The sequence below is a fragment of the Brassica rapa genome, chromosome A04, assembly GCF_000309985.2.
Source record: "Brassica rapa cultivar Chiifu-401-42 chromosome A04, CAAS_Brap_v3.01, whole genome shotgun sequence".
Classification (NCBI taxonomy): Eukaryota; Viridiplantae; Streptophyta; class Magnoliopsida; order Brassicales; family Brassicaceae; genus Brassica; species Brassica rapa.
The window spans coordinates 4,493,219-4,504,662 of record NC_024798.2 but is presented as its reverse complement, the minus strand read 5'-3'; the positions used below and the strand labels follow the sequence as shown (position 1 = coordinate 4,504,662).

Below are 11,444 nucleotides of genomic sequence, written 5' to 3'. Positions count from 1 at the left end.
ATAAATAATATAAGGTCTAAGTTTAGTAATATTACACTGTAAAGTATAAACTAAATTTAAGTCAAAAATATGTTTTTTGTTTTAATAGTATTAATTTTATATTACGCTATTTTATTATTTGTTAAGGTGATTATATAAATAATTAATTTAAAAAAAAAATATTTAAGTATATCAGAAATTAATTTGTGTATATAATTCAGTTAATAAGAAGTTTAAAAAAAAAAACTGAAACAGAAGTTTCATTTATGAGTGAAAAAACTTTGACACAAAACATAACCGCATTCTTTACCTTCTGCTTCACAACATCCCAGGTGGAATACATTAAAAAAAACACACACACATCAAAAACATAAGATAGATAAAACTGATCACACGTTAATCAAGTCACAGAAGATTACGATGAACTCTACTAAAGAACAAGGAAAAGATATGATCAGATATCAAGCCTCCCGGTCGGAGACAACGTGCTGGTCCGGTATCGAGGCGATAAGTTAACGAACTCCAAAGCCTGTGTTCTCAGCTGAACCGGATAATCAGCTGCACAACCGATCCTTGGACCTGCTCCAGTGGACCATTTCAGCATCAACTGATGACCCAACTGTAAAGATTTTGACTGTTTCTTTGAGTTGATCCTTTGTAGCATTGCTTTCTGTGGAACGTCAGCTTTTGGGCTCTCAAACCCACCTGATAGCGTTCTCTGGTAACTATTCCCTTTAGTCTCATCAACTGTTCCGTTACTGTTTTCATCCGTTTCAGTCTCTGCATTGCATGACGTTGCGTATTCTTTCTTCAAAGATTTGGTTCCATCTCCATTGGGTTTAATATAATCGTCGTAATTTTCTGAATCTTCACTAGCTTTGTGCACCTATACAAGACAAAAGTAACTAGTACTATTAGCTCTCAAGTAAATTCCTCTCAAATGGTTCCCACCATTTCACAAAGATGATTTTTTTCATTTGTTAACATATTAAAAGATACATTAAATTTGTGTCATAAATATATTATGTGATTTCAGTTTTCAATAAAATTAAACAAATAGTAATTCAATAAGTTCAACTAACTTTTTGGAATTTAAAACATACTGTTATTAAATTTTTAAATAGTTACAAAATCTATACAATTTCTTTTCCAAAATATGTATCTTGTGTAACGGAGATAGTATCATTCTGTAACCAAGATTTGATCGTGTAAGGTTCAGTAGAACAAGAGTTTACCTCAACATCGTCTAAGCTCACTTCATTCTCTCTAAGAAACGAGAGAAAGGTTTCCAGACTTTCATCTGAGGGCCTGTAATGTCCACTGTATGCAGAGATTGTCTGAAAAGACATACAACACAACGTACGGAGACATATTAACTATTTTTGAAAAATGTAAATTAAACGTGCTACAGTAAATGTAAATTCAAATGCAGAAATAGAAACTGATGTTTTGATACAATTGCAGACTTAGTAAATTACCTTGAGGACTCCATTGTCAACGACCACCCTCCCTGCGGCTAGTGTCGCTCCTCCAGCCAAAAAACTTGAGTGATGGAATCTTCCTTTCTTCTTCTGAAGTATACATAAACCAACATAGAAAGACCCATTCAAAACTTTTTAGCAACTATATCAAGCTATAACCACCACAAAGATTAAATCGGTTCTCAAGAAAACCTACCAGACCGGCATAGAGTTTCTTGAAAGTACTCATAACAAAGATCCATTTTGTTCCCTCAGATCCGTGCATGGTGTGTAGAAAATTTCCGGTTAACTTGTGAACAATCTTCCCATCGATGATCACATACTCATACTCTACCCTCTCTTGCTGGTTACCGGAAAAAAGATTCGCATGAGAGCTCCTCAAAATATGTTATATAAAACATTTAAAATTTGATAAGAAAAACATGGCACATACAGGACCAAGATATTTGATGCATTGCTGCTTAAGCTTCGACCTTGAACAATCTATAAGATCCATATCTTTCCCATCTCCAACATCCAACCTGCAAGAAACCGTTATTTTATAATTAAAAGTTACAGATAAGATTCATATCAATCTTAATTCTTGAACTAGAAGAAAACATTAACAAAAGGAACCTTAGGCAATAACTTGTTTAAATAACCCAGAGAATATTTGGTTTAAGAACGGTTAAACATACCAGTAGAAAAATGGCTGGCCAGCATCAGCTTTACACCATTCTTCATAGTACACATGTAGGTTGTGTCCATAGCGGTGCCTAGGGTCAATCTAATTTTGAATTTCATATTTTAGTATACACTTTTATACCTAAAAATAAATTAATCTGAATATTAATAAAAAGAAGAAGAAAATGATGGAAAAAGGTTAAAAAATTACCGCTTCAATCCAATGCTGGAAGGCTAGTTTTTGAGCTTTGTCGACTATGGACAGACCCTTGCCCACCTAACCACAACCAAACCACATGCTTACAAAACCTTTTTAACCAAGTGGATAATTTTTCTTACAATAATATTAAATCTGAGGCATTTTCAGATAATATTAGGGAAAATAATTCGTTAAAGAAATATATTTTTAAAACAAATCTTGATTTTAGAAAGTACAAATCTCTTTCTTTCTTTTTTTGAGGATCTTTTTTGACGTAAACTTTTTTTTCTTTATATTAGAGAAAAAGGAATAAGGCATACCTTAGAGGCATTCAAGCTCACACGATTCCATCTGCAAACTGCAGTTTCAGGTCTCGAGTAATCGAAGAATGAAATCGTACTATGATTTAACCTCGCATAATCCATCGCTTGCCACCTTTATTCAATCATTAATTAACATTAATCATTCAAACTAATCTCTCCATCTAGTCAATGTTTTAGCTTACCAGAGCTCTTCGGCGACAACTACGGAGTCCGCTAATCTCCGGCGCGTGCGATAACTCCTGTAAACCTTCTGTACTTTCACCGCGGCCACGCTAGGAGGCGAGTCATCACTGGCGCCTTCAAGCGCGTCGGTGAAGTTAACGAAAGATTCGTCCCGGTGGCCTACCGGAGAAATGAGCATCTCACCGGTGGCGTGAGAGAACGGCGAAGGCTGGAAATCGAAGTTGGCGACGACCTGCATCTTCTTTACTTCTAAGGAATAAGGTAGACAAAACTCACTTGGTTCTTTAATGTCTGAACAAGAAAAGGAACTCAGAGAAAGTAGAGGATTGTAGTTTATCTGTCAACTTGTGTGAGAAGAAGACTTGTGTTTCTCAGCGATCAGTGTTTTGTGTGCATTAATATATATAATAAATGAATGTCTCATCTCAAACCCCTAGGACCAATTCTTTCTCTTTATTAGATTTTCCTATTCTAAATTTGTTTCTTTTTATCATTTTGTCAGCGAAAAATATATTTCCGTTTTCCTTGTGGGCAAAAAGAAATAGACAGGTAACAGCTGATCGTGAATTTATTGTCACAGCTGATTCTGACTAATTTTTAATATGTAAATATTGAAAAATAAGATTGATTATTATAAACTTGTACTCTTTTTTAAAAGATGAAGTTCTGGAAATTTTTTGTTTCAAATTACATTTGGTATTTTCACTTTTCAATGTAAAATTTATTAATTTTATGCAACATGACTTTTATATTTTGCATAGTTATTGTTATTAGTTGAAATGTGGTTATTTAGATAATTAATAATATTTTTGTTTAGAAAATGTATAAAATTAAATATTTTACTAAACTATGTATCTAACCTCAGAACTTCATATAATCAAAAATGGAGGGAGTATTATGTCTTAAGCTTTAAACCCTTAATCTGAATTGGCTTTATTTGTTTGCATCGGGCATTTTAAAGTTTCTTATCCATTTTTTTTTTAAGTTGTGGTTTGTGAATATCACAAACATAAATTCAAACCAAGTAGAATATTTGCTGCTAGAAATGAAGTGGAAGATCAGAACATTTTTAAATGTGTGCGCCATCTTTTTTCTTTTTGCTAAAAATGTAAATATCATTTCACGAAATGAAAGTTGAAGTTTACGTAACATTTGTAGAGTTTTTTTCAAATATGACTTAAAATTTCAGATCAAATACAAAAATAATCCATATTTTTTGAAACTTTTGTTTTCCCTATTCTTCAGTTCGAGTTATTCACGCAAATGTCGTCACTTTTTTTCTTCTGAAAATAAGTCTTTTACCTTATCATTTTCATTTTCACCAAGTATTTACAATATTGTCATTGCCATCGATACACTAACCACCATGAACAACCAATTTGAAACTCTTAATGCACTAACTTTTTTTTTATTCTTTATATCTCATTACTTATGCACACAAATCACATCTCTTTCACTCTCTCTTCAAATTCATCCAAAAAATACAAGATTTTGATTCCAAGTTTTGTAAGGTTCATAGAGACATTGAAGCATTCATGGTCATTAACGACTTGGTAGCTTTTGTAATGAAGTTTTGGGTGCTTGGAGAAGTTAAGCAAGTCATCTCACTGGCTTAAGGTAAAAAATCGATTTTTCTCAGATCTGTTCGTGAAGACTTTCAGAAGACTTCAATAAATGTGTTTTCCATCAAGGAGACTTCCCTAGAAGTCTTCTAACTTTTCTTTATTAAGGAAAAAACCTGAATAAACATGTTAGTTTTGTAATTGACCGAAGTTTGTCAAAAATTTGACTTTTTATAGAAAACTTCTCGGGAAAAACTTCTATAGAAGTCTTCTGAAAGTTTTCTCGAAGTCTTTTCACTGTTGCAAGAAATCTGTGTGGGTTACTTTTGCAATTGAAAAATAATATTAAAACATTTAATATTAATGAAAAGACTTATTTCAAGTTTTATTCCGGGTTTTGTCAAATCTTTGGTTACGAGAGAAAACTTCTATAGAACTCTTCTTTGGAAAAGTCAAATATAGTCAATTGAAAAAGTATCACAAATAGACTTCTTGCGATGTTGAGAAGACTTTCAGAAGACTTCTATAGAAATCTTTTCTGAGAAGACTTCCCAAGAAGTTTTCTATAAAAAGTCAAATTTCTGATAAACTTCGGTCAATTGCAAAACTAACATGTTTATCCGAGAAGTCTTCTCCGGCATTTTCGAGAATTTTTAAAATTCAAAAGTAAGCCAACATTTACAAAGGAAGACTTCTCAAGATGACTTCTGTAGAGTAGACTTCTTAAGAAGTCTTCATTCGTAAATTTACAATTGCAAAAATGACCTAATTAAATAGAAGACTTCTACGAAAGTATTCTACTTCAATGCTTAATAAATTTTCATTTTCTCTACAACTAAAATGACTTTTTAATATTTTCTTATAAATTCATGTGTATTAGTCAATATTGGGGCTCCTGGATGAAATTCATAACTTATTTGGTGATAATTATGACATTTCAAAAATTTATGTTTACTAATGTTTCTAGCTAATCCGAGAAGACTTCTCGAGAAGTCTTATACGTTAAATTTTCAAGAGTGTTAATTAACTTCAAGGTATATTTTTAACTTTCAAAAGTTTTAAGTAACTTCAAAAATATCAAATCATGCGGTTAATGTATCTTTTTAGATCATAAGACATAATTTTTAACTTATATGAGATTTAAAATTTTAACTTTCACTTAAAATTAAGTTTGATCTTTTGTGAATTTGACCATTTTTTCTTGTGAAGTCTTCTCTCTTAGTTTTAGTAAATTTGATTAAGTTTTTTACGTTGTTTTCTTTTGTTATGAGTGGGTAGAATGGTTAAAAATATTTTTGGTATGTTGTATCAATAACTTCAATAATGTTAGTACTTTTGGCAAAACACGAACATTTTACCAAATTATTTTGATTAACATCTCTTCAAGTCTACAAAAGAATTCACAACTAAAACAATACACATACAAATCATAAAACAGACTATAAACAAAACTATTACATGGAGCTAGATATCATTCCTCAACATAGATAAGCTTGGACTCCACTTGACATCATTCATTTGTACTACTTTAGGCAGAAGACTTCGAAAGACTTCCGGAAGACTTCATTGGAAGTCTTCTAACATAAAATACATTAGAAGACTTTCCAAGAAGTCTTCCAAGAGTCTTCTGAGAAGTTTTCCAAAATCTGACTCAAATCTGAAAAAATATGCATATTCAAATAGCTTCAAAATAGAGAAAGCTTAGAAAATAAATTGTTTATGCTTAACTAATAAATAAAATAGTCACATTAGGTTGAATCTATATATGTTTATAATCTAATATATAAACACACACAAAATACATATCCAATATTTGTACCACTTTGGGCAGAAAACTTTGATAGACTTCGTGGAACGTCTTCTTGCATAAAATGCATTAGAAAACTTCTTAGGAAGTCTTCTGAGAGTCTTCCAAGAGTCTTCTAAAACCTTTTGATAAGTCTTACAAAGTCTGACTCATATCTGAAAAATTTGCACATTCAAAAGCATTCAATTGACTTCAAAATAGTAGAAAACTTCAAAAATATTTTGTTTATGCTTAATAATAAAGAAACCAGTAACATTAGGTTAAATCTATAAATTTTTAGAATCTAGAATATAAAACACACAAAATACATATCTAAAATTTGTACCATTTTGGGCAAAAAACTTCGGAAGCCTTCCTGAAGACTTCGTGGAAAGTCTTCTAGCATAAAATGCATTAGAAGACTTGCCTAGAAGTCTTCTAAGAGTCTTCTGAAAAATCTTTCAAAGTATGTCTCAAATATGAAAAACCTGAAATTCAAAAACATTCAAATGGCTTCAAAATACTGAAAAACTTCAAAAATATAATTTTATGCTTAAATAATAAACAAAACAGTCACATCTAGGTTGAATCTATAGTTTTTTAGAATCTAATCTATAAAACACACAATAATACATATCCAAAATTTATAGATCTACCTTTGAAAGAGTGAAAGATGAGAACCATGTAATGAAAAACTTAAAAAAAGAAGATAAATTAGTGAGAAGACATAAGAAAAAAATGAGAAATACATTTAAAGTTTGGTGTTTTGATGTTCACAGAGATTAGAGAAAGGTTGGAGAGTTTTAGAGTGAAAAACATTATATTTTTGTTGCAGCCATATGAGAGGAAGAAAGAGAATGTGTAAATTTTCTTTATACATAGATACAAAAATTCCAATTATGTTAATATGTTCTATACAGAAGACTTCTAAAAAGTCTTCTAGACCCTAAAACTAAATACATGAGAGGATTTCTGGAAGACTTTGCTTTAGGCAGGAAACCTAAATTCTTTTAAAATTTAGGCGGAAATATGTGAGAAGACTTCTTGGAAAGTTTTCTCGAAGTCTTCCAAACCATAACCTAATCAAATAACTAACTAAATAGCAAATAATAATTCACTAAACTTAAAATTAACTTATAAAGTGTTTAATATACACAAAACTAAACAAATATAGGTCAAAAAAATTTATGTTAAGATTCCAAAAGCTAACCCTAAATACCAACAATACTATAACATATGTTACTAAACCCTAAACCAAAGTCTTCTCGGAGTCTTCCAAACCCTATTATCAAATAACTAAGCAAAAAACACTTCTTTAAACTTAAAAGAAACTTAGAAAGTGTTTAAACCAAGTAATTAGATAGTCAATAAACACATATAGTTCAAACTAAAAAAAATTAAAAAAGATAAGATTTCAAAATCTAACTCTAAAAATACCAATAATACAATAACATATATTACCAAACCATAAACCAAAAGCTATCATGACTCAATCTACATTCACTCATCTATGTTAAAAATAATTCAATTTTAGTAAAACTAAGTTTTCATCATTTAGAAATGTTTATTAATACATTGTTTCGATTTTTTCTCTTCCAAAATATTTTTTTATAAAATTTATTAATTACTTCTAAGATCTAATACATGAGAAGACTTCCTCTAGAAAACTTTTGGAAGACTTCTGGAAGAATTCGATTTAGTCGGGAAACCTAAATTCTTTTAATATTTAGACAGAAACCCTAAATTCTACTAAAATTTAGGCGGGATATGTCAGAAGACTTTTTGGGAAATCTTCTGTGAGATCTTCCAGGCCCTATAATCAAATAATTTAGCAAAAAAACACTTCCTTAAACTTTTAAGATACTTAAAATGTTTAAATCAAGTTATTAGATATTCATTAAATACATATATGTCAAAAAAAAAATTATAAAAAGATAAGATTTCAAAATCTAACCCTAAAAATACCAACAATACTATAACATATGTTATCAAACCCTAAACCCAATACTATCATGAGTTAATCTACATTTACTCATCTATGTTGAAAATAATTCAATTTTAGTAAAACTAAATTTACATCATTTATAAATGTTTATTATTACATGATTTCAATTTATTTCCCATCAAAATATTTCTTATAAAAAATTTAAATTATTTTAAAAATCTAATGAACCAGAAGACTTCTTTGTAAGTCTTCTCACGCGGAGGATTATAAAACTGAATACAATTTTTTTGTTTGATAATAAGAAAGTTGTTGTAGTTTCACTAGCATTTTGAGTTACTTTTGCATTTAATTAAATTTAAGATACATTTTTGTATTCAAAATCAAGTTTTGAGTCATTTTTGACAGTTTTCCCGTGTTTTTACAAAATATATGACCTCAAAATTGGTTCCACGGCACAAAAAAAAAGGTAAAAATGGAAGCAAAGACGATTGGTACGATAATCTTCAGTTTAGAAGCGAACATGACTAAAGTAATGATACAAATTTGATAAAGTCGAAAGAGAGATCTCCCCAGGACAGACACGAAAAGAGAAGATGGAAAACAAAGGGGACCGTGAACAACAAAATGAAACAAGAAACTGATATTCATCGAACTGCCCGAACCTAAACCATTCCTCTAAAGAAGCAAAAGGAGGCCGTTAAAGGACCGCCCTTCTAAGTTCTAAGTCCGAGCAGGCCCCGTAACACTCCTAATATGCATACAGCTGGGAATGTGGACGAAATAATGTGGACAAAAGCGAAACAAGAAGGTGCGAGTCATCTTTGGTTAAAACCAGTTAAAAAAAAAACACATTTTTAAATGTGGGCAAATAATTAAATGGGCAAACGACTCGTAACACTCCTAATATGCAGACAGCTGGGAATATCATAAATATGTCTGGCTGTCTACCAGAAAGTTAATATTAAGACAAGTAGAGAACAAATAATGACCTTTTAAAAATAATAATAACGAACTCGTGTCAAATATAAATTAATTGACTGTAAATGCCAATGAATCAGCGTTGTACTATTTTCTTTCAAAAATGAATATTTTATAAAATTTACACATATTTAAAAAATATATTAAATTTTATTTATAAATATATTTTTTTTGACTAACTAATAGAATTGGTTATAGGGATAGATACTTTGCATAAAACTATATATATGTCAACCAAATGATTTTTAACAACAAAAATGCTTAAAAATAAAAATGATTTTAGAAAACTTTATTTTCACAGTAAAAATAGTATTATACAAACTTACACAGTAAAAATAGCTACAAAAAAATATACATCTTAAATTTTACAACAAAAACATAAAACTACAGCTTATTCCAATCAAATTTTAAATCTCGAAACTTTTGACCAATCAAAATTTAATATAAAATTAATTTATTCAAATTTTATAAGTTACCATTATTATATAATAAAATGCATTAAAATATGGATCATTTTAAATAGATTACTGACAAATATAATTTCCATAGGTCAAAAAGCCAATACGATAATTAAAAATTGTTGTCGGATCAGTCCTCGCATAGAAACAATATATAATAATCATCAAATATTACTAATTTATAAAATAAAATACTTCATGATAATGTTTTTGAATAATGGACGTTATTTAAAAGTTCATGGGGGTTTCCAAACGATTTATTAACTTCAAATGGTCCTGTTATGAAAAAAGATTCTAGATTACATAATACAATTTGCATCAGAAAACATGAAATGCCAGGTTTGAATCTAGCTAGTAGAAGAGATTATTTTGTATTATTAGAAATTATTCTTCTGCAGTTTCAAACATCTTCCATTTTTATTTTTATTTAAGTTTGGTTCCATTAGGTTTTCTTCTTGTGTGTTCTTGTTATTGATCTGACGCCACGTAACAAAATAATTCCACAATTTTTCTTTAAATAAGGGGTTTATTGATGATTTTCTTGATTTACACAGACGGAACACGGAGTCCAAAACCACACATAGCTTTCCATATCATTCGTTATTTGGTCAAAATCTTGAACTATAGAAATTCCAACATATTTTGCATTCCCTCAATGGAGTGACATTCACATACGATATTACAAATATTGTATTCGGTTTGCACAAATCATGATTCAACTAATGGATGAAATCATGAAATAAAAAAATAATATAAACATCATATGCTGAATAATTCCTATTTACTAACCTTTCAAGTCTGAACCGAAACGTAAATTAATTCCAAAGTCAGTAAACATCATATTTTGCCATTTATATCGTTTATAATGCCGGAAAGAATATATTAACATAAATTTACAGATAACGAGATATGTTATAGTTATATTTATTTATATAAATATAAATATTTATAATAATATTAAATTCATTCACCGATACATTTGTTTAAATCGTTACACAGTACCTGTAAATACGTACTGAAGGAAACAAATTAATCAGTGTAAGTCGAATCTCATTTATTACTTTCACAATATATATAAGACTATATGGTATAAAAATGAACATATAGTCACATAGATAAATAACTATATATATAAGAAATAATAATATACTACATTGTATTATATGAATTTATTAGTTTATTAAAAGTTATTGCTATTTGAATTTTGAATGTTTTGTTATTGTCGAAATATATTTTGAACAGCCAAGATCTAAACTAATTCTGAGACATACATGACATGCTGGACTTTTTCGGGGAGGTTGGCTAAGTTGACTTTGGTTTCAAGGTACTTCCCGTTCAAAAGAATTGAAATTTGTCTATAATAAATGAATTAAAATCGTTGTTATATAAGAAAAAGTTAAAGTTGGTTTGGTTTGAATTGTTTTGTGTTTTCGTTCAGACCGAATAATAAATCTATGTTTAACTTTTTCTTATATAACAACGATTTCCTCTCATTAGTTCTCTACATTTTTTCCTATAGACCGTATTCATTTTTTCCTCTCATTAGTTCTCTACATTGTTTTGCATTGCGTTGACATGGACCGTATCTATAGGAAAAAATGTAGAGAACTAATGAGAGGAAATGGTGATACTTCATTATTTCAATTATGTCTCGTTTTATTACTAACTAATTAATTAAAGTTAGTTGTTCGGATGTCGTTGTTAAGTGTGAGGTAGTGGTATGTTGTATAATTAATTTGAGTTTCCTGGATTTTACTTGATACGTTAGTTTGGTGTACTTAAACTACTAATATTGTAGTCGGTATAACCAATTAATTGCATAACATTTTCCTATATCCCATGTGATATATCCTCTATATACATAAAATCACTAATGTAAGAAATATA

The 11,444-nt window shown here is 29.6% G+C and overlaps 1 protein-coding gene across 2 annotated transcripts; it reads right to left on the bottom strand.

Annotated features, from left to right (window-relative positions):
• Positions 1-218: 218 nt before the first annotated feature.
• LOC103872149 (IQ domain-containing protein IQM3) lies at positions 219-11,005 on the bottom strand. Of its 2 annotated transcripts, XM_009150497.3 has the most exons (9): positions 2,828-10,728; positions 2,643-2,757; positions 2,335-2,400; positions 2,138-2,226; positions 1,894-1,981; positions 1,657-1,803; positions 1,458-1,550; positions 1,215-1,316; positions 219-865 (listed from the first exon to the last, which is right to left on the bottom strand). In XM_009150497.3, the coding sequence occupies exons 1-9, from the start codon at positions 3,064-3,066 to the stop codon at positions 434-436; spliced, it is 1,371 nt and encodes a 456-aa protein (XP_009148745.1). In that variant the 5' UTR covers positions 3,067-10,728; the 3' UTR covers positions 219-433. The 2 variants fall into 2 exon arrangements, with proteins under 2 accessions (XP_009148745.1, XP_009148747.1); XM_009150499.3 differs by lacking the exons at positions 1,215-1,316; positions 1,458-1,550 and adding an exon at positions 931-955 and having other exon boundaries at positions 1,703-1,803; positions 2,828-11,005.
• Positions 11,006-11,444: the final 439 nt, after the last annotated feature.

Excerpts from the sequence above, each read along its gene's own strand:
- LOC103872149 (XM_009150497.3), bottom strand. The coding sequence starts at position 3,066 with ATGCAGGTCGTCGCCAACTTCGATTTCCAGCCTTCGCCGTTCTCTCAC. Across the intron at positions 1,982-2,137 it reads GGCCAGCCATTTTTCTACTG|GTTGGATGTTGGAGATGGGA; the intron begins GTATGTTTAACC and ends GGTTTCTTGCAG. Across the intron at positions 1,317-1,457 it reads TTGACAATGGAGTCCTCAAG|ACAATCTCTGCATACAGTGG; the intron begins GTAATTTACTAA and ends ATGTCTTTTCAG.